At 39.4% G+C, this 19,972-nt stretch overlaps 2 protein-coding genes across 7 annotated transcripts in view; both read right to left on the bottom strand.

Moving 5' to 3' along the window:
• The window catches only part of LOC134672789 (RNA-binding protein lark), a 529,293-nt gene that overhangs the window by 301,338 nt on the left and 207,983 nt on the right, over window positions 1–19,972 (bottom strand). The gene's annotated exons all lie outside the window — the stretch shown is intronic.
• The window catches only part of LOC134672788 (uncharacterized), a 32,931-nt gene that overhangs the window by 3,803 nt on the left and 9,156 nt on the right, over window positions 1–19,972 (bottom strand). Inside the window, exons 4-5 of the mRNA XM_063530733.1 lie at window positions 16,392–16,581; window positions 86–256 (exon numbers count right to left, since the gene is read on the bottom strand). Coding sequence (XP_063386803.1) covers window positions 86–256; window positions 16,392–16,581 — 361 coding nt within the window. The remainder of the gene's footprint in view (window positions 1–85; window positions 257–16,391; window positions 16,582–19,972) is intronic.

Raw genomic sequence — 19,972 nt, 5'->3', positions numbered from 1 at the left:
ATAGAAACACGGTAGTGTGTCCAGCCAAGTTCGAAGAAATAAAACCGCAGCGTGTACTTATATATTTAAATTATTTAAAACTTACACTCTCATTGCCAAAGAGCACATCAACATAGGGCAGGATCTTCTCTAGCGGCTCCTTGTAGAACTGTGAGACGAACGGCGCGCTCACGTTCATGATGAACGCGTGCCCGCCAGAGTGCGCGCGCTCCGCTAGTTGAAGGATGGACTCGGGGGAGACTGCTACGAAGAAACCCTGGAAAAGTTAAAAGTAAAATGGTGGCGGGCTAGTTAAAAGGCGCGCCCGAGCTAGCTTACTAACCATGATCTCCAATTACACATAGTCGCTACGCATCCCGCGATCTGCAGTTCTGGTTAGCCTGAGACCTCGCGCCTGCGCTCGCGCATAGCAACTAGTATAATGTTCTCGCGTACTTACTTGTGTAAGTCGCTGCGGGCAAAATAAATAAATAAAAAATGTATACCTACCTACATATTTGTTTTTTGTGTCAATTTTGCAGTAATTAAATAAATTTGCACTTAATATTATATAAATATGTACTCGTCAAGATAATAAATTCTTAGTATAAGTATGTTTAACTCTTGTAAGTGAATTGAAATGAAAAAAATGAAAAATCGTTTATTGGTCACAGTCATTGTGTTACAAATTGAGAAAGGGTTGGGACCTCCTAGTAAGTATATTAATACTTGTGACAGGAGACCCCGCTCTTCCAGCAACAAGTTAAGGGTATACAAACCAATACATTATTCGTTATTTATGTAGGTACAGAAAGTAATGCATTAAACTATAAAATTAGACTAAAGTTACTAAAGTAACAACAGTTGTTAAGTTAACAATTCAATGTAATGTATTAATCTGGAGTACTTATATGTAGGGGAAATAAGTATTTTAGTATATAACATTAAAGTTTTGTTTTAACATTAGGAAAATAATAGGCTATGCTATGTTATGTGTTATGTTAAATTACGTATATTAATAATGAGTATGAGTGTGTGTGGGAATCGCGCGCGCGCGAGTGTGTGTGTGTGTGTGTGTGTGTGTGTGTGTGTGTGTGTGTGTGTGTGTGTGTGTGTGTGTGTGTGTGTGTGTGTGTGTTGTGTGTGTGTGTGAGTGTGCGAGACCGTATGCTAATGATAGGTATAAGTAAAGTTGATTAATTATCAATAAAATTATAAGATGAATTAAATTTCTATCTATTACCGAGTATTAGAATGTAATAATAACTCGGTTTGCTCATAGTTTAAGTTATTTAACCAATCCCGGACTACTTTTTTACATTTATATGTCTGGAGTGGATAGATGGATAGTGTGGCATCAACTGAATTATACAAGTGGGCTGCTTGAGAAATATATTGCCGCTTCGCGAACACAGATTTTAGCTTGGGAATGGGGGCAGCTTTAGGATTTCTCCTACGTGTGGTATTTGGTTTTTCATATATGAGAGATTTGTGTAATCTTAATATAGTATTTAAAATATACAGTTTGCGCATTGAGAGAAGATTAGATATTTGGTAAAGCTCAGTTGTAGGGAATCTATAAGGTTTCGAGTACATAAGTTTTAACAGGCACCTTTGGCCTCGTTCAACATCAATAAACTTGGTTTTGCTTGATCCTCCCCAGATGGTAATGCAGTATGTCATAATGGATTCGGCCAGAGCGGTATATATTTGTTTTAATAAATCAAGAGACGCGATTTGTTTTAATTTCTTAAATAACCAGGTTAACTTTCTTATTCTGCCATTTACGTATTCAATATGCCCATACCAGGAGAGACGCTGATCGAGAATAACGCCAAGGTATCTAATGGATTCAACCTTGTCAATGCTATTACACTGACAAGGCTGAGTGTTTGTTAGGTTACATCCGTGAATTTTTAGTGATAGGGTGTTAGGTGGTTGCGAGTTGTTGTATTTAGTGAAGCACATATATTTTGTTTTGGACTCGTTTAGTGTAAGTAAGTTGGATCTTAGCCAAGCAGAAATTTTATGAAGGCCTTTTTCTGCCTTTGCATACACTTTGTCCCAAGTGACGTCACTAAAAACAACTACAGTATCATCTGCATATGAAATGATGCTACCTCCGTCAATTTCAAGATTTGTCAGGTCATTGATGTAAGCCAAAAATAAGGTGGGACCAAGGACACTTCCTTGAGGTACTCCAAAAGAAATAGACTTCTCATCACTAAGGTAAGGACCAATTCTAACTTTCTGGGTTCGACTATGGAGATAGCTATTCAATAGGTCGAGTGGTTTTCCCCTGATTCCCATAATCTCAAGTTTGTGAATGAGAGTGGGGAGAGAGACGGTGTCAAAAGCCTTTTTTAGATCAAGGAATATAGCTAAGCATTTACGATTTTTGTCAACAGTTTCAGTTATTATCGACGTTAGAGCCATAACCGCATCCTCCGTGGATTTACCTTGTCGAAATCCAAATTGATTGTCAGATAAAATTTTGAATTTGTTAAAATAATTAGAAAGTCGCATGTTGATTAATTTTTCGATTATTTTTGATATAGCTGGAAGTATAGATATAGGCCGGAAGTTATTGACATCATCCCTCTCTCCACTCTTGTGCACAGGAATAACAATAGCTTGCTTAAGTAGTCGTGGAAATACTCCCTCAGCAAAGCTAAGGTTTGCAAGTCTACATATAATCGGGACTACAATGTTCCTAGCGAGCTTTAAGAAGCGGGTAGGAATATCGTCCCATCCAGAGGCGCTATTAGATTTTAAGTTCATAAGTATACTATCTACTTCGGATTCATCAGTATCAAGCCAAACGAAAGATGAAGGATTAAAGTAGTTTATTAAGTTAGGGGTATCGTTCTGAGCTGGGTGGGTTAAAATATCTTCTGCAAGGTTTTTACCCATGTTAGCAAAGAATTCATTTGAGTTGTTAACAGCATCCAGAGGGGTTAGGTTAGAATTTAAGAGCGCGGAAGTCTGATCATTTGTTGATTTATAATAAGTTATGTTCTTAATTGTCTTCCACAGTGCTTTTGCGTTGCCCTCTGCTTTAGTCAATAATTCTCTCTCATATTTATTTTTTAGTTTTTTTAACAAATTTGTACAGTAATTTCGATATCGCTTGTATGTGATCCTCAGGACTTCGTTATCAGGATTATGGCGTAGTTTTAGTTGCATCCTATTTCTATTCTTGATACATCTAAGTATACCTGGTGTAATCCAAGGTTTAATAGAGCGTAGTTTTTTAGGAATGCGTTTAACCTCTTTGCTTTCCATTAGGGATGTTTTAATTTTTTTAATGAGTTGTTCAGTAATAAATTCAGGGTCATTGCTTGCAAGTAATGATTCGACATTATTATGACGCAGGTGAAGTAATGCTTTTTCGTAATCTATTTTCTCCAATGTTTTTGGGCAACTGACTCTCGCACTACTTGTCAAAAGAGCTAAGAATATCATATGGTGGTCTGTTACCGAGGTGTTTAGGACTGCTATACGAGCGGTTAGTTTACTAATGTCTAGTTTCAGCATGTAATGGTCTAGACAACTACTTTGTCGAGTTGGTAGAATATGTCCAGGGAGAAACCCATAAGAGGAAAGCATATTGAGATAACTATTTCTATTAGATATTTCATGTGATGGTTCGTGTGCCCGTGGAATAAGATTGATGTTTATGTCGCCAGTAATAATTATGTTGGTGAAAGATTTTATTGTTTCGAGGTAAACGCACAGTGAGTCTATAAAAATGGAGGCATTACTATTCGACGGTGAGCGATAAATACCCAATATCAACAGATTATTTATTATTATTTGCACACAAGAGGCGTGCTCAAGTTTAACCTCTTTGACCGTAGAATTAAGGTAGCAATTTGTATAACATACGACTCCATCGTTTTGATTGAGATTGTTAATAGTAGCTAAAGAGTTATAGTTTTGGACACAAGGTATAGGTTTAACAGGACTAAGTCTACATTCTGATAATATTAGCACATCTATGTTGTACTTAATGTCACTTAAGGTTAATTGTAGGTCATCGAAATTGCTGTAAATGCTTCGCATATTTTGCGAGATAATCGTTATATTTTTATTCTTAGTAATTGGTATATTTTTATGCAAATCTTGAATATCACACATAATCGAGGTCGCTGTCTCAATACGATCAAGGTCAGCTAATGTAGTTAAATGACTACTCATAACGTCCCAGTAGCAATATACTAGCAGTTTTCAAGCTATGAGAGGTATAAGTTTTATTATTTAACAAAACTGCAGTGTAGTATTGACGGGAGCGCACACATTTATTATGTAAGTAGTTTGTGTATTTTGTGTATAGGTTAGTTAATGTTTGAGAGCAATCATGCAAATACAAAGTAAAAATTACACACGTTAGGTTAATTACATTATGAACATAGAGTGACGGCACCAATCATGGACATGTTAAGCGCACTAAATTAGAATTTCGTTTAAAAATGGGATGTTTTTTGACGATACAAAAATGGTGATTTTTTTTTCGGCACTTAAATACATGAGGAACATTTAAACAAAACCAAAAATTCTGTATGTTTAATACATAATTAATAAAAAATATATAAATTGAAATTTACGAAATCACCATTGATGGACATCAAAAATTCAGTAATGGACACCCAGTCATGGACATGGACCCAATTATGAACATCCATTAATGGACACTTTTGTATTGAACACATAAATGAAACAAATAATGTCACAAATCAACTTTTATTAACGCTATTTGAACTTTCATTTAGATTTCTAAGTTATACTATAAGAGTTCTAGGACTAATCCGGTTGCCGGCTGCATGAAACAAACCTGATCAAAAAATAGAATATACCTACCCTGTAGAGGTACCTGACATTTAGTACCTTCCAACGCACTTGGTCGGCCTAGGCTTAACCTGGCAGATTTTGTACAAATGGCAAAAACGTTGGACAAAAAAACATCAAAAAAATACCTCATCGAAAAATGGAATTAAACTTGTATGGTAGGATACCTGACCTTGGGGACAGTAAAAAAAAAAGTGGTCGGCCTCACCTTAGCCTGGCAGTTTTTGCAGTCCGACCAGATTTATTGGACCACATGACACCTACAATTTACCTCATAGCAAAATAGAATTGTTGACGTAAAGTCCATTCCAATAGAACTTGCAACCTATGTAAACAAACCACCATATTGAAATTGTCTCTGAATGATGAATTTGCTAGTGATGGGCAAGAGTCTTACTTAGTCCTTTACTTAAGGCCCTAACACACTATCGCACTGCATCACGAACTTGGTGCGTCGCATCCATAAGTGAGAGCGAGAAACAGATATCTCTTAAATTCAATAACAAAGAAGTAAGATACGCGTACATGCCAAGAAAAACAGTGAACGAGTAAAATAATATTGAAACCGTCAATCATTCAAACTGTTGAATGATTGACGGTTTCAATATTATTTTACTCGTTAAACATACATCGTCTCGTCTATGATGGGTAGTGTTGTGACTAAAGTTGGTGATATACTCGTAAAGCCGCTACACACTACGCGACTCACGGTCTGTACCTGCCAACGCGGTTATATACACTACGCGGTAGTTTGACAATTTTAATTTCAATAAATATGTAAACTCAGATTAATCGTTTTAATTCCTTTTTTTTAAATAACCTTTTCCATTCTTTCGCACCATTTTTAAACATTATTTTTAAACTACGGAAAATTATAACTGGTCGTTTTGGACTGTTCATAAATAAAAATCTACCCTACATTTGACAAAATAATGACTGCATTATTTTGTCAAATGTAGGGTAGATTTGGCAGGTACAGACCGTGAGTCGCGTAGTGTGTAGCGGCTTTACGAGTATATCACCAACTTTAGTCACAACACTACCCATCATAGACAATTGTAGAATGTAAAAGAAACAAAAACGTCATTACATCAGGGCCTAATAACCTAACTTATGAAACCATTTTAAACTTTTAATTAAATATCCAAGATACAGTTATATATTGTTGTATTTTACGGTAACGACCGCTTTAATAGTGTATAGTGTATGTGTTTCAATGGTGTTTGATGAGATGATGTGAAAATTCAAGGAGAAACAGTGACAAAACAAAGTTACGTCTTTTGTTTACAAAGTTTGCAAGTTCTATTGGAATGGACTTTATGTCTTGGTCGGCCTCACCTTAACCTGACAGCTTTTGCAGTCCGACCAAATTTATAAAAAAAAAACATGAAAAAGACCTATCGAAAAATCGTATGAAACTTGTATGGTACGATAGCTGCCTTTGAGGACAGTAAAACAAAATGGTCGGCCAAATCCTGTATTGGCCGGCCGATTGGCGATTGGGTCGATCAAATTTGTGGTACCACGTGAGAGCTACAATTTACCTCATCAAGAAATAGAATTGGCAGTTTTTGCTGCCAGGCTACGAGTTTTTGCAGTCCAACCAAATTTGTGGTACCACGTGACAGCTACAATTTACCTATAGGATGAAAAAAACGGATTATAATAGCTAAAATAAACCTATTGACGTATGGCTTGGTCGGCCTCACCTTAGCCTGGCAGTTTTTGCAGTTCGACCAAATTTGTGGTACTACGTGACAGCTACAATCCCTACAATTTACCTCATCGAAAAATAGAATGAAAAAAACAGATTATCTTAGCTAAAATAAACCTGTTGACGTGTCTTGGTCGGTCTCACCATAACCAGTCAGTTTTTGCAGTCCGACCACAGTTTTAAAAAAATCATCAAAAAAATCTTATCGAAAAATCGTATGAAACTTGTATGGTACGATAGCTGCCTTTGAGGACAGTAAAAAAAAAGCGGCCAAGTGCGAGTCGGACTCGCCCATGAAGGGTTCCGTAACAGCAAGTAACAAAATAAAATTGGGGTTTACGGTTTATGACGTATTAAAAAAAAACTACTTACCAAATCTTGTTCAAACCAATTTTCGGTGGAAGTTTGCGTGGTAATGTATATCATATATTTTTTTTAGGTTTATCATTCTCTTATTTTAGAAGTTACAGGGGGGGGGACACACATTTTACCACTTTGGAAGTGTCTCTCGCGCAAACTATTCAGTTTAGAAGAAAATGATATTAGAAACCTCAAAATCATTTTTGAAGACCTATCCATAGATACCCCACACGTACGGGTTTGGTGAAAAAAAAATTTTTGGGTTTCAGTTCTATGTATGGGGAACCCTAAAAATTTATTGTTTTTTTTCTATTTTTGTATAAAAATCTTAATGCGGTTCACAGAATACATCTACTCACCAAGTTTCAACAGTATAGTGCTTATACTTTCGGAAAAAAGTGGCTGTGACATACGGACGGACAGACAGACAGACAGACAGACAGACAGACAGACAGACATGACGAATCTATAAGGGTTCCGTTTTTTTGCCATTTGGCTACGGAACCCTAAAAATGGTCGGCCAAATCCTGTATTGGCCGGCCGATTGGCGATTGGGTCGATCAAATTTGTGGTACCACGTGAGAGCTACAATTTACCTCATCAAGAAATAGAATTGGCAGTTTTTGCTGCCAGGCTACGAGTTTTTGCAGTCCAACCAAATTTGTGGTACCACGTGACAGCTATAATTTACCTTGTCGAAAAATAGGATGAAAAAAACGGATTATAATAGCTAAAATAAACCTGTTGACGTATGGTTTGGTCGGCCTCACCTTAGCCTGGCAGTTTTTGCAGTCCGACCAAATTTGTGGTACCACGTGACAGCTATTATTTGCCTCATCGAAAAATAGGATGAATAAAAAACGGATTATAATAGCAAAATAAACCTGTTGACGTATGGCTTGGTCGGCCTCGCCTTAGCCTGGCAGTTTTTGCAGTCCGACCACATTTATCCATCCATCTAAGACAAAACAAAGAGCCCAATTATGGACAACTAAAAATACCCAGTTATGGACATCGTCTATTATTGGAAAATAAAGAGCAATCACAAAATCAACCCAACTCAAATGTTTAGTGCAATAAATTAAATAATTTAACACAATAAACTAAAAAAGTAATAAAAAGCTTAAGCTTGGACACTTGTCCATTACTGAATTTCATAAAATATCGAATCCAGTAATGAACAAACCCCACAAAAAACTTATTGCTGTGATTGGACATATTCAACTTAGCTCAATTTACTTGCAATATAGTATTATTCAGTAAAAATAACATTAAATCTCATTACAACATAACACAAGATAACACCATGCACAAATATGTACTCACCTTCTTAACGATTTCAACAACAATAACGGATTTTTATGACCACCGCCCGCAACGAGATTTTACTTCGCAGCCATCTTAGAACAAAACGGCTGATTTTGGTGACATGTCTCAAAATGACAGCTCAAACGTCTATTGGTTATGCTTTAGTGTTGCCAGTTGAAAAATGTTGGGACAGTTGCTTAATAAATTCGATCAACGTAAAAAATGTCCATAATTGGTGCCGTGTCCATTACTGGTGCCGTCACCCTAGTAGGATTGGCAAAGAGCAATATTGACATTATAGATTGAAATGTACGTAAAGGGCGATAGAAAGAAACACGAAGTGACTTCAATGGCGGTTTATTCTAAACTAAAAACATGGTCAAGCGCGAGCGGCCTACCCACATATTTATACATATTAATAACTTGTTAGTTATATCTACCTACATGTAGTATTGTTATGTACCTATATACTACACTACTTCCCCCCTTACCGATAAGTTCGATTTTGTCCATACATATATGTACCAATAAGTATAATTAGGTCAAGCGAGCAACAGCTGTTATATGACTCATGTCGGAACTATAAGTAAGAAGGAATGTGGTGTTTACATAATTAGGCGTTAATTCTTACCTATTAACTAAAGTTATAACAAACGCAAAATCGTTTACCGGTTAAATCTCAAGATTGCTAGGGGTGAGTAACTGAAGTGACCTGGCGGCGCAGTTGTACTGTGTAGGTACTTATATACCTATTTACTCTCCTCTTAATCTATGTAGGTACAATAAAGAAGGGAAAAAAAAATGTGGTGACTTAAAACTAGTGCTAATTATTAATAGTAGAAAGGTATCATAGTTTAAACTCTTATGGAACACTGCTATTCTTATATAGTACTAATTATTAGTAACTAATAAATATCTTTAATGTAATCTGAGTATCTGCTTTTCAATTGGAAAGGATTAGTGATTGTTTTGATTTGGATGATGCGGGTTGTAAATCAATACAAATTCCTCTGACTTTTTTTTTTTTGTAATTTATGTATTGGATATATCTACATTACATATCTAATGTTAGCCAATAAGGAACAATAAGAGACAACTTTTATTCGCGTGTTTACGGATACACCTCTTCAAAACCGTAACGCCTAACAGGCATGCGAGCGCGCGACGGTCTGGGGCTAGCAGCGGGTGGCGGTGGTGCATCCCTCGGGACCCCACAACCAGCCGCCGCCAGGGGAGCCACGCGAACGTCCGGGGTCACGTCGTCGTGGCGTGCCTCGCCCCGGCGACTGAACTCGTCCGTCGGCGCCGTACCATTATCGTGGCGTGCGCGCAATTGATTTGTGTGCCGAGATATCATCACGCCTTCCTCTGTCTGAGCTTTAAAATTGTTGTTACCTAATGTCTGTACAATCGTAGCCTCAATCCACTTATGACCCTTATGGAAGTCTCTAGCCCACACTAAATCCCCGACTTCAAAGGACCTACTGTTCTGGGGTCCACGAGCTATTTTTGTTTGCTTATTTTTTTCAACAGTGTCAAACAAACCGGTTTTGAGCAAGTCAAGTCTTGTTTTTAACTGACGCCCTAGCAACAATGCAGCTGGTGAGTCGTCCGTGGTGCAGTGCTTAGTGTTTCTATAATCTAACAAAAAGCGTTGTAAAAATTGATTAGGGTTAGTGTTTTCTTTCGTTGCTTTCTTTAAACATTTTTTTATTGTGCGCACAGCTATTTCCGCTTCCCCATTAGACGCGGGGTGGTAAGGAGCTGACGTGACGTGTGTAACCCCATTTGTCAATAAAAAAATTGCAAATTGTTCACTACTAAATGGGGGTCCATTATCTGAGACTAACTTGGATGGAATCCCAAATCTAGCAAACAACTCCCTCAACTTATCTGTGGTTGCTTCGGCCGTCGTGGTAGTCATAGGAAACACTTCTATCCATTTCGAATAACTATCTACGACTATAAGATATGTTTTCGCGTTGTATGACAAAAAATCTATGTGTATTCTATCGAATGCTTTTTTTGACGTAGTCCAAGGCACTATGGCTACTCGCGGGGGTGCGTCCGCTGTCTCTGCACAGACACGGCATGAGTTGCATAGCTGCTCGATGTCCAGATCTATCCGAGGCCACCAGACGTAGCTCCGCGCGATACTCTTACACTTGACAATGCCCAGGTGTCCGCCGTGCACCTCGGCTAGCACTGCCGCCTGTAGTGCCGCCGGTACCACGACGCGAGAGCCCCATATGAGACACCCACCTTCTATGTTGAGCTCCTCTCGTCTTCTATAATAAGGGAGCAGGTCTGCTACCACTCCTGTCTTCGGCCAACCTGATTTGACATATTGCGACACTAGATTGAGCGTTTTATCAGAGGCAGTTTCCCTTTTGACGTCGAGCGCGCGAATCGGGAAATTATTTTCTATAAACTGTACAAAACTGCAATCATCGCTGGCGTCGCTTTGGTCAACTATGGGTAACGGTAAGCGAGACAATCCGTCTGCTATGTTGTCTGCTGATTTTACGTACTCAATGTCGTACTGGTAGCCCGACAACAGTAACGCCCACCTAATGAGCCGGCCAGCGGCGGTGGCTGGAATGTCTGCTTTGGACCCAAAAATGCTTACCAGCGGACGATGATCTGTGCGCAGGGTGAACCGCCGACCATATAAGTACGTATGAAATTTTTTTATGCCAAAGACTATACTGAGTGCTTCGCGGTGAATCTGGCTATAATTTCGCTCGGCCGCATTAAGCGCGCGCGATGCATATGCGATGGGCCGTTCACCCTCCGCCGTTCGGTGCAGTATGACGGCGCCAACCCCCGTCTGGCTCCCGTCACAACATAGAATCAGTGGCAGACTCTCACTGTAATGAGTTAAAACTGGACTGTTCGTTAATGCGACTTTGATTTTGTTAAAGGCTTCTTTTTCCGGTTGGCCCCACTCCCACGTCTGTCCCTTTTTTAACAATCGGTATAATGGCGACAATATGTCTGTAAACCCTCTAATGAATTTCGAATAAAAATTAACCATGCCCAAAAAGGATTTCAGTGTAGACGTGTTTTCGGGTGCCGGAGCCTCCAATATGGGCTTAATTTTATCATTGTCCGTTCTTACCCCATTTTCGGAAATAATGAAGCCCAAATATTTAACTTCTTTCGCGAACAATGTGCATTTCTCTTTGCGCAGTGTTAACCCTGCGGCTTCAAAGCGATTTAGGACACTTTTTAAATTTTTGATGTGATCGGCTTCACTATTTCCCGTAATCAAAACGTCATCCTGATAAACTGTCACATTGGGAATTCCGGCCACCACCTGTTCTATGACGCGCTGAAATATTGACGCTGCCGACGCTACCCCATATACTAGTCTGTTATACATGTATAAACCGCGATGTGTGTTAACTACTGTGTACTTTTTAGAATCTTCGTTGAGTTCAATTTGCATATATGCTTCCTTCAAATCTAATTTAGAAAACAATTTTCCCCCATTAAGATTATTAAACAGCTGTTCGGCACGCGGAAGTGGATATCTGTCTACTTCTAACACGGGATTGAGGGTGGACTTATAATCCCCGCAAATTCTGAGGCTACCATTGTTTTTGACAACAACAACTAAACATGAAGCCCAGTCAGAAGAAGAAATCGGCGTAATTATACCTGCGCGCTCCATGCGCTCGAGTTCGGCGTCGACGGGCGCGCGCAGCGCCAGCGGTAGAGGGCGCGCGCGTCGGAACACGGGTTGTGCGTCCGGCCGCACGCGCAGCGTCGCGCGAGCGCTCACATGCCTTCCTAGGGACTCGCTAAATACGCGGGGATGTTCGCGCATCAATGCTGACGTATCTAACACTTCACTGCACGTGTTATTACTTTTGTCGATTTTTAACACTGAGTCTGTGACGATGATGCTCATGCCCAATGGTTTTATCCACTCCCGACCTAGTAACGGTACACCACCGTTCACTATAATATAAAGGTTCAGTTCTTGTGTAATATTTAAATACTCCACGTTTACACGTATGAATCCAAGAGACTGGATTGGTACATGATTGTATCCACGTAACTTTGAATCCTCTTTATGTAATGTGTGGTGTCCGAACAACTTTTTGTATAGATTTTCGTTAATACAAGCAACCGGTGAGCCCGTGTCAACATGCATGTGCAGCTTCTTTCCGTCGACAATGACCTCGGCAACTACCGGCTCCCGTCCCGTCAGTTCCACATGGTACAGGCCCTCGAAGTCGCCATTCTGGCCTGGCTCCCAGTCCTCATCTGGATTACTGCCTGAGTCGCTATTCGCCGTGTGGGTGTGCGTAGTATAATTCATATCACGAATGTTGGGACACACTCTTTGTATATGGCCCTTTTTTAAACATATTTTACAAACGTAATCCTTGAACTTGCACGTGGCTCGGTCGTGACCTTGGTCGCCACAGCAGACACACTGTTGCCGTGGTTGTCTCGGGCCCCACGAGCTCCGGGCCGGCCGCGCCGCGGCGCCCGCAGCGCCCGCGCCGCGCCCCCGGGCCGCCGTGGCTTTTCTTCACAAAACAAACGTTGACGAGTTGTTTCGTCTTTTAGGCCACATATGAACTGGTCCCTCAGGTTGTCATCTAAAGTGGTTTTGAAATCGCACGTTGTTGCTAGGTGCTTCAACGAGGCGGCAAACTGGGCAACCGATTCACCTTCGGTTTGTTTTGTTATACGAAACTTGTACCGCTCGGCGAGATAAGATGGCTTCGGCTGAATGTGCGACGCGACCAACGCGATCAAGTCGTCGTATTTAAGGTCCTTTGGTTTCTTTGGACTGCAAAGATCTACCATTAACTCGTATGTGGCAGTGCCTACACACGCTATCAGTATAGGGACCTTCTTCGCGTCATTTACATCATTGGCTAAAAAGTATTGTTCCACAATCTCACAATATGTTGACCACTTTCCGTCATTAATATCAAATGCTTTTAACTTTCCCACAGACATATCCTTTCACTTGCACTATCCACTACACAAATAACTTGTAGATTCGCGACTGCGCCAAATGAAATGTACGTAAAGGGCGATAGAAAGAAACACGAAGTGACTTTAAAAACAAAATCAACCCAACTCAAATGTTTAGTGCAATAAATTAAATAATTTAACACAATAAACTAAAAAAGTAATAAAAAGCTTAAGCTTGGACACTTGTCCATTACTGAATTTCATAAAATATCGAATCCAGTAATGAACAAACCCCACAAAAAACTTATTGCTGTGATTGGACATATTCAACTTAGCTCAATTTACTTGCAATATAGTATTATTCAGTAAAAATAACATTAAATCTCATTACAACATAACACAAGATAACACCATGCACAAATATGTACTCACCTTCTTAACGATTTCAACAACAATAACGGATTTTTATGACCACCGCCCGCAACGAGATTTTACTTCGCAGCCATCTTAGAACAAAACGGCTGATTTTGGTGACATGTCTCAAAATGACAGCTCAAACGTCTATTGGTTATGCTTTAGTGTTGCCAGTTGAAAAATGTTGGGACAGTTGCTTAATAAATTCGATCAACGTAAAAAATGTCCATAATTGGTGCCGTGTCCATTACTGGTGCCGTCACCCTAGTAGGATTGGCAAAGAGCAATATTGACATTATAGATAATTAAATTCACAATTGAAAAAACAGTTACCAGGCAGAAATAAAATAAGTCTAGTCAGATTTGTTCAGACGACAGCGGCTGGGTCTCTGAGACCCTGGTCAGTGGTTCAATGGCGAAGTTCGAGTTGGTTGGCCACGCGCTAGAGGTCGCGGCAGGCGCTGCGGGGTTCAGGGCAGACGAATCAAAAAGTGCATTTGGGGTCCTTTTGTCGTTGTTTGTCGTAGCGATAGTTTGAGTATTCCCGGGGTTTTCCTTACTTAGTCTTTCTATTTGGGTTTCATTATATATCTGTATAATTTGGGAGTTATCATCTTTACGCACATACACTCTTCCGTAACTGGTCCAACAGTGTTTAAAAAGCTTTCGTCTTTTAAGTTCGCGTGCTAAGAAATATAAGCGAGACGCGCGTACAGTCAGCTGTTCTGCTACAAACACGGGGGTGTCCACAGAGGTGCGCAAACCCAGGTGTTTGGCACATATGTTCATTTTATTCCTAATGTTATGCGCTTTACACATTTTTAAAATATCATTTTTTATAAAAGTAGACGATGTTTCCACGATTATGGCAGTATTATTCACGTTTTTCTCTTTGGGGCGCACTCTGTATATGTCTTTTATTTCAGTTTTATTTATTGGGCAGTTTATAGTTTTAGATAACGATATAATCATGTTCACGAGGTCCTCCTTGGTCTCATTCGGTAATCTTGGGACATTTTTAATTTCCAGGTTGGTTTTGCGGCTCTCACGTTGCAGGTCTTCTATTTTGTATTCTAAGTTTTGTACATATGACCTATCCTCAGCGATTTGATTTTCAAGACTGGTTATTTTTTGCTGAAAGTCTTCGAACTGCGACGATAGGTTTGCAACGGAGGTCTCAATATTTTTATTTGATTGCTGAATCTCATTTAATGTATTGGTGTTGTTTTTCATAATTTCAGTCAATTGTGTAGCCAACATTTCAGTCATCATAGCCCTCATTTCCTCTTTAAATGTAGAAAAATCTCCGGGTGGCTCATCTTCCCGTTTTCTTTTAATCACCCTGCTATTTACATTATTATTCGGCGGCGTAGTCATGTTTTCTGTCCGTCTCAGATCGGCCTCCGATAGCGCCCGTTCTCCCAAACCTTCCATACTAGGCGATTAGAAGCTAGCGTTGGAGTTGCGAGAACCAGTTTTGAGCGCGCTGCCGGTAGGTCGCCGTAGCGCTGTGGCAGGGATCGTATTGTTTTAGCTGGACCAATAACAACGCACGAACGACACAGTCACTGATAAGACTTCATTGAGTATTATGAACTTACGCATGCGATGTACCAGGAGGTCAGAAGTTATAGGCGTTAGAAGGATCACTTAGACCGAACGGCTTTAGTTTATGCACTCCTATTTTTACGGTGGGATTTATTTACGTATGAATTGAATATAATTTAATTTAAATCACTTAAATAAGGACTGTGTACACTTGCGCACCTTACGGTGGTCCGGGGAGAAGAGGATTGTAATATTCTTATGAGTAATAAAATTTATTTAAACCTAAAAGTGACCTTATTGTCGGTGGCGCTTACGCCATTATTGACGATGCTCCGATATAAATACAATTCCGCGCGACGCTGTGCGGCGTAAGCGCCATCGACAATAAGGTCCCTTTTCATAGATAATGCCCCAATTGATACATTGAGTGCCGGGAACTCGGCGGGTTCTCTATTCGTAGACGCTTTCCTCTAAAAAGCGGGAAAACGCTGGGATCGGCTACGAGCGTAGCGCTACGAAAACGTTGGCACTGGCAGTGAATGTGTTAATATAGGTACAAGTTTGGCCTTAGGCAGATCCCACATGATTTGAAATTAAGAACCGGAATCTCTATGGTTACGAAATAAATTCAGGGCAGAGGATTTTTTGTCTATGGTATCTGGTTTCACTGAATTTATTTTGGAACCATAGATTCTGATTTTTAAATTAAGACCGTGTGTGATACGCCTTAGTTACTTAATTACTGACTGAAATACTTCTTTTTTTTGTGAATAATAACGAGAACTACACTGAGAGAAAAATCATCAGCAGGAATTAAAAAACAGTTCTGTACTGGGGGAAAAAATGAAGAGTTAGTAATAATTATGGACGTTTCACTACTTCTGTTAAGTTTATTTATTTCTACAAACAGCTCAGTAATCCCAAATATAATTTCAACAAACAGATAATAGAAATTGCAAAAGTCAATTTGTTCCTATTAGTTAACTCTCCTTGTCCCCGGATTAAGTTTATTTTTGTAATTCTAAGTGTATTTTTGTTGTACTTTTCTCTCAGTGTATACAAGTTTGGCCAGGGATTTAAACATAGACATAGAAAATCATACTGTCTTTGTCTTACGCTAGTACTAGCACCCAAAAGAAAGGGGTGAGTATTAGTGCTTTCTTATTTACTGTCAAATTTAGTTTGCCAGACTTTAAATGTCTAGCTTGTAGTCCTACAAAAGCAAGAGGCAGCTATCTGATAGAGTAAGAAAGTAAGATATACTACAGATAGTACTCACTGATGTATAAAAGTACTTCGCCTTCTTAATGATCGCTTGACACTCCTCCTTAGCGAGGTGCACCGGAGTGAACTTCTGAGCCGCGGCCAAGTTCGCGCAGAGCGAACGATGCGTGCCCGTGACGAGCACTGCGCACGTGCCTGTGGGCGCTTCTTCGGTCACCTGGTATTTTACGGTCACGCCATCTGCGCTGTGGATTGAAAAAGTGACAAATTTAGTAGTACATGTATTTACTTCATAAATCTAAAAAAATCAGTCGATAAAATTTTTAAAAAGCTTATGTTCACGCATCTAAAGGGTACGTAAATTAAAATAAAACCTGTCTTAGTAACTCAACTGTTGAGCTCTATAATCTGGTAAGAGGCCCGCCATACAACATTTTTCTATTTTTAATTTGAACCTTATAGCATAGTAAATTGGGATGAATTTCGTTTGTTTGAGAAAGCAATGAATTCCCGTCCCTCTATGATTTTAGTTCGTTTTTTTAGCATTAGAAAGAAGTACAAAGAAGGTAAGCGATCTTGACATGCCTTTTAATTGAAAAACGCTTTTAAAAACTCAGTAACTATTACTTATGAAAGCAGAAGAATATAAATGACCGTATTAGATTCATAATTGTTACATATTTGTCGAGACTTATTTTTAAAACGTGTTTTTCAATTAAAAGACACACCAAGATTGTTTACCTTTGTTCTAATGCTAAAAAAAACGAACTATAACATAGAAAAAGACAGGTAGTCTATCTCGCCGCGAGATACTGTCGCGCCAATCATGTGCTAGGCCTACAGTAACTATATAAAGCGACTGTTTCATATATTTATGTAAAACGAATTACAGCATTGGCTATTTACAGCATCATGAAGACATATTCAATTCAATTCAAAATATACTTTTTTCATGTAGGCCTAGCAACAAGCTCTTATGAATCGTAATTAATCTTAATCTAATTATTAGAGTAATTTATTGATGTTAATATTATTCCATAATAACATTGGATTATTATACAGATCAAATTTAACACTAAGAATTTAACAAAAGGATCGTCAAACATTAAATTTTTTTTATAAAAAAATACTAGTCTAGATCGATTTTCGTATCGATTTTGCTTTACCTACAAGATGAAATACTCGTATAACGCATAATGCATGTATAACATACGTAGTAGGTATAGGTACAGTCAGCCAAGAAAGTGGTCTACCACTTTTCGACTCATCTGATTGACAGAGTAGACCACTTATTTGGCTGACCGGACAGATATCGATTGATTTCCCCTCTGCCAATTGTAAGTATGTCATTTCAATAAACGCTCACATAATCGTAATTAGATACCTATCGGGTAAATGATGAATAATTCCCTTGAGTATTACTACGATGATACGATCTCATATAAATTATTCATATGATCATTGCAGGATGGTTGCATTGTCATGTTTCTATTTCATCATCTCAGCCATAAAACGTCCACTGCTGAACATAGGCCTCCCCCTTTTATGGGGGGTGAATGCCATAATCGCCACGCTTGGCAGGCGGGTTGGCGATCGCAGTCGAGTACACCGAATTTGAGGGACGCTGCTGCCCATCCACCAGTGGTCTTGGACGTGGTTTAAGGACTTACCCGAGTCCTGGACGTAGTTTAAGGACATACCCGGGTCCATGTTATATGTTTCTATTTAAGTTGCAATAACTATTGCCTATATTAAAATAAATACTGCCTATAAAACAAAGTACCTAATGTCGCCATCGCCACTGCTGCGTTATGCAATAAACTCGGAAGCTATTGGACCGGTAAGTTCTTGGATGCCGATTTAGAAATATAGTACGCAACATTACCAATATTACTATTACACATTTGTGACGTTCCACGGCAAAAGGTACCTTATGGCGGCTGGCGCTTGCGTCGCATAGCGCCGCAATAATACTGGAGCGGCGTTAATAATAGCGTAAGCGCCAACCGTCATAAGGTACCTTTATCCGTGGGACGTCACATTTGAGTTTACATAAAGCCAGAATACACCCATTACTTGACACCGGCCTTTCATAAGTAGGTCGGAGAGATCGCATTCGCTCACAAACATCTGAACACGCTTCTATTGTCAAGGCGCTAGAGTGCGTGGTCAGATATTTTTGAGCACCTTAGCCGCTCCGATATATCTGATGGATGTACTTAAAAAAAATTGATTTATTTTATTTCCGTGTGCTTTCATTCTACGTGCAGGGGGGCGATTTCTGAATTTCGATCGCTCGATTTCGTCACTAGAAAATCGGTGAAAAACGGCTTAATGCTAATTTTTGAAATACGTGCGATAGAAATTGGAAATGTACTGGTATTATCCACTCGTTTTCAATTCCATTAGTAGAATTTAAATGCCTAGTAGTGGAGATATTATTAAACGAAATAGGTACACGAAAAGAGTGGTCATCATTCAAAAATCGGCTCCCAGCTCCTTCTAATTTCGTCATTCAGACATGAATATAGAACCCTGCATAAGTTAAACAAATATCGATAGCGAGAGCAAATGTTATCAGTGGCATCTAAATATCTCTTATCTACACCTTGCCGCTCCACTAAATGGCGAGTCAGGTCATAATGCCATCTCTTTCACTCTTGGCTGGTCTTAACAAGGGTAAAGGAGATAGCATTATGATCTCAATCGCCAGTTGGTATTGCGGTAAGTATAGTACATATTCTGTTATTCGTTGTTTGAGAGGCAATTTACTCGGTTCTGACGTAATGATAGTTATTTTATGTTTCCTTTTTAGCTGGATTTGGTGTTTTGTAGAATGATTTGCCGTGTCTAGTTTGGCTTGTGTATAAGCTAGAGCTTGCGGGTTTAGGTCAGCAGATTTATTGTTCGTTTATTTGAGTTTTAGGTACTTTTTCAACTTCATGCTTCAGACTTCCTTTTTCGGTGAAGGAACACATCGTGAGGAAACCGGACTAACCCCAATAAGGCCTAGTTTACCGTCTGGGTCGGAAGGTCAGATGGCAGTCGCTTTCGTAAAAACTACTGCCTATATACGCCATTCCTTGGGATTAGTTGTCAAGCGGACCCCAGGCTCCCATGAGCCGTGGCAAAATGCCGGGATAACGCGAGGATAAAGAAAGAACTTCATGTTTCATACCTTTATGTGGTGTTAATGTTTTTTTGTTTTGTAATTTTGCTGTAATCCCACTGATCCGAGTTCGCACGTTACTCCGGTGTATGATTGTGACAGCGCTATATGCAAGTATATAGCGATGTCCCGTTTACACACTGTTACGGCGTGCGAATCCACACCCAATGTGAAGGACGCCTCTGGGAGGTGAATGTGTTATTCATAAACAATTTTCATTTTGAGACCAATTCTCAAATCGTGAAAATAGCACAACAGATATTTTTACGCTATTTCGGGGTATTTGGTTCCATCCCATGGTTAAAGTTGTTCAGTATGACCAGAGATATATATAACTCCGTATAAGATAAATAAAGTCTAAGAAAAAAACGTGCCTCGGATGTCAAGCAAAAGTCACTGTCGAATAGATGGCGCCATACACCTTTGGCCTATTGTCGTTTAGATGGCGTTGGCGACACCGTTTGATA

The sequence above is a fragment of the Cydia fagiglandana genome, chromosome 17 (assembly GCF_963556715.1).
Source record: "Cydia fagiglandana chromosome 17, ilCydFagi1.1, whole genome shotgun sequence".
In the NCBI taxonomy this organism is placed as follows: domain Eukaryota; kingdom Metazoa; phylum Arthropoda; class Insecta; order Lepidoptera; family Tortricidae; genus Cydia; species Cydia fagiglandana.
This window is presented reverse-complemented; position numbering and strand designations above follow the sequence as displayed.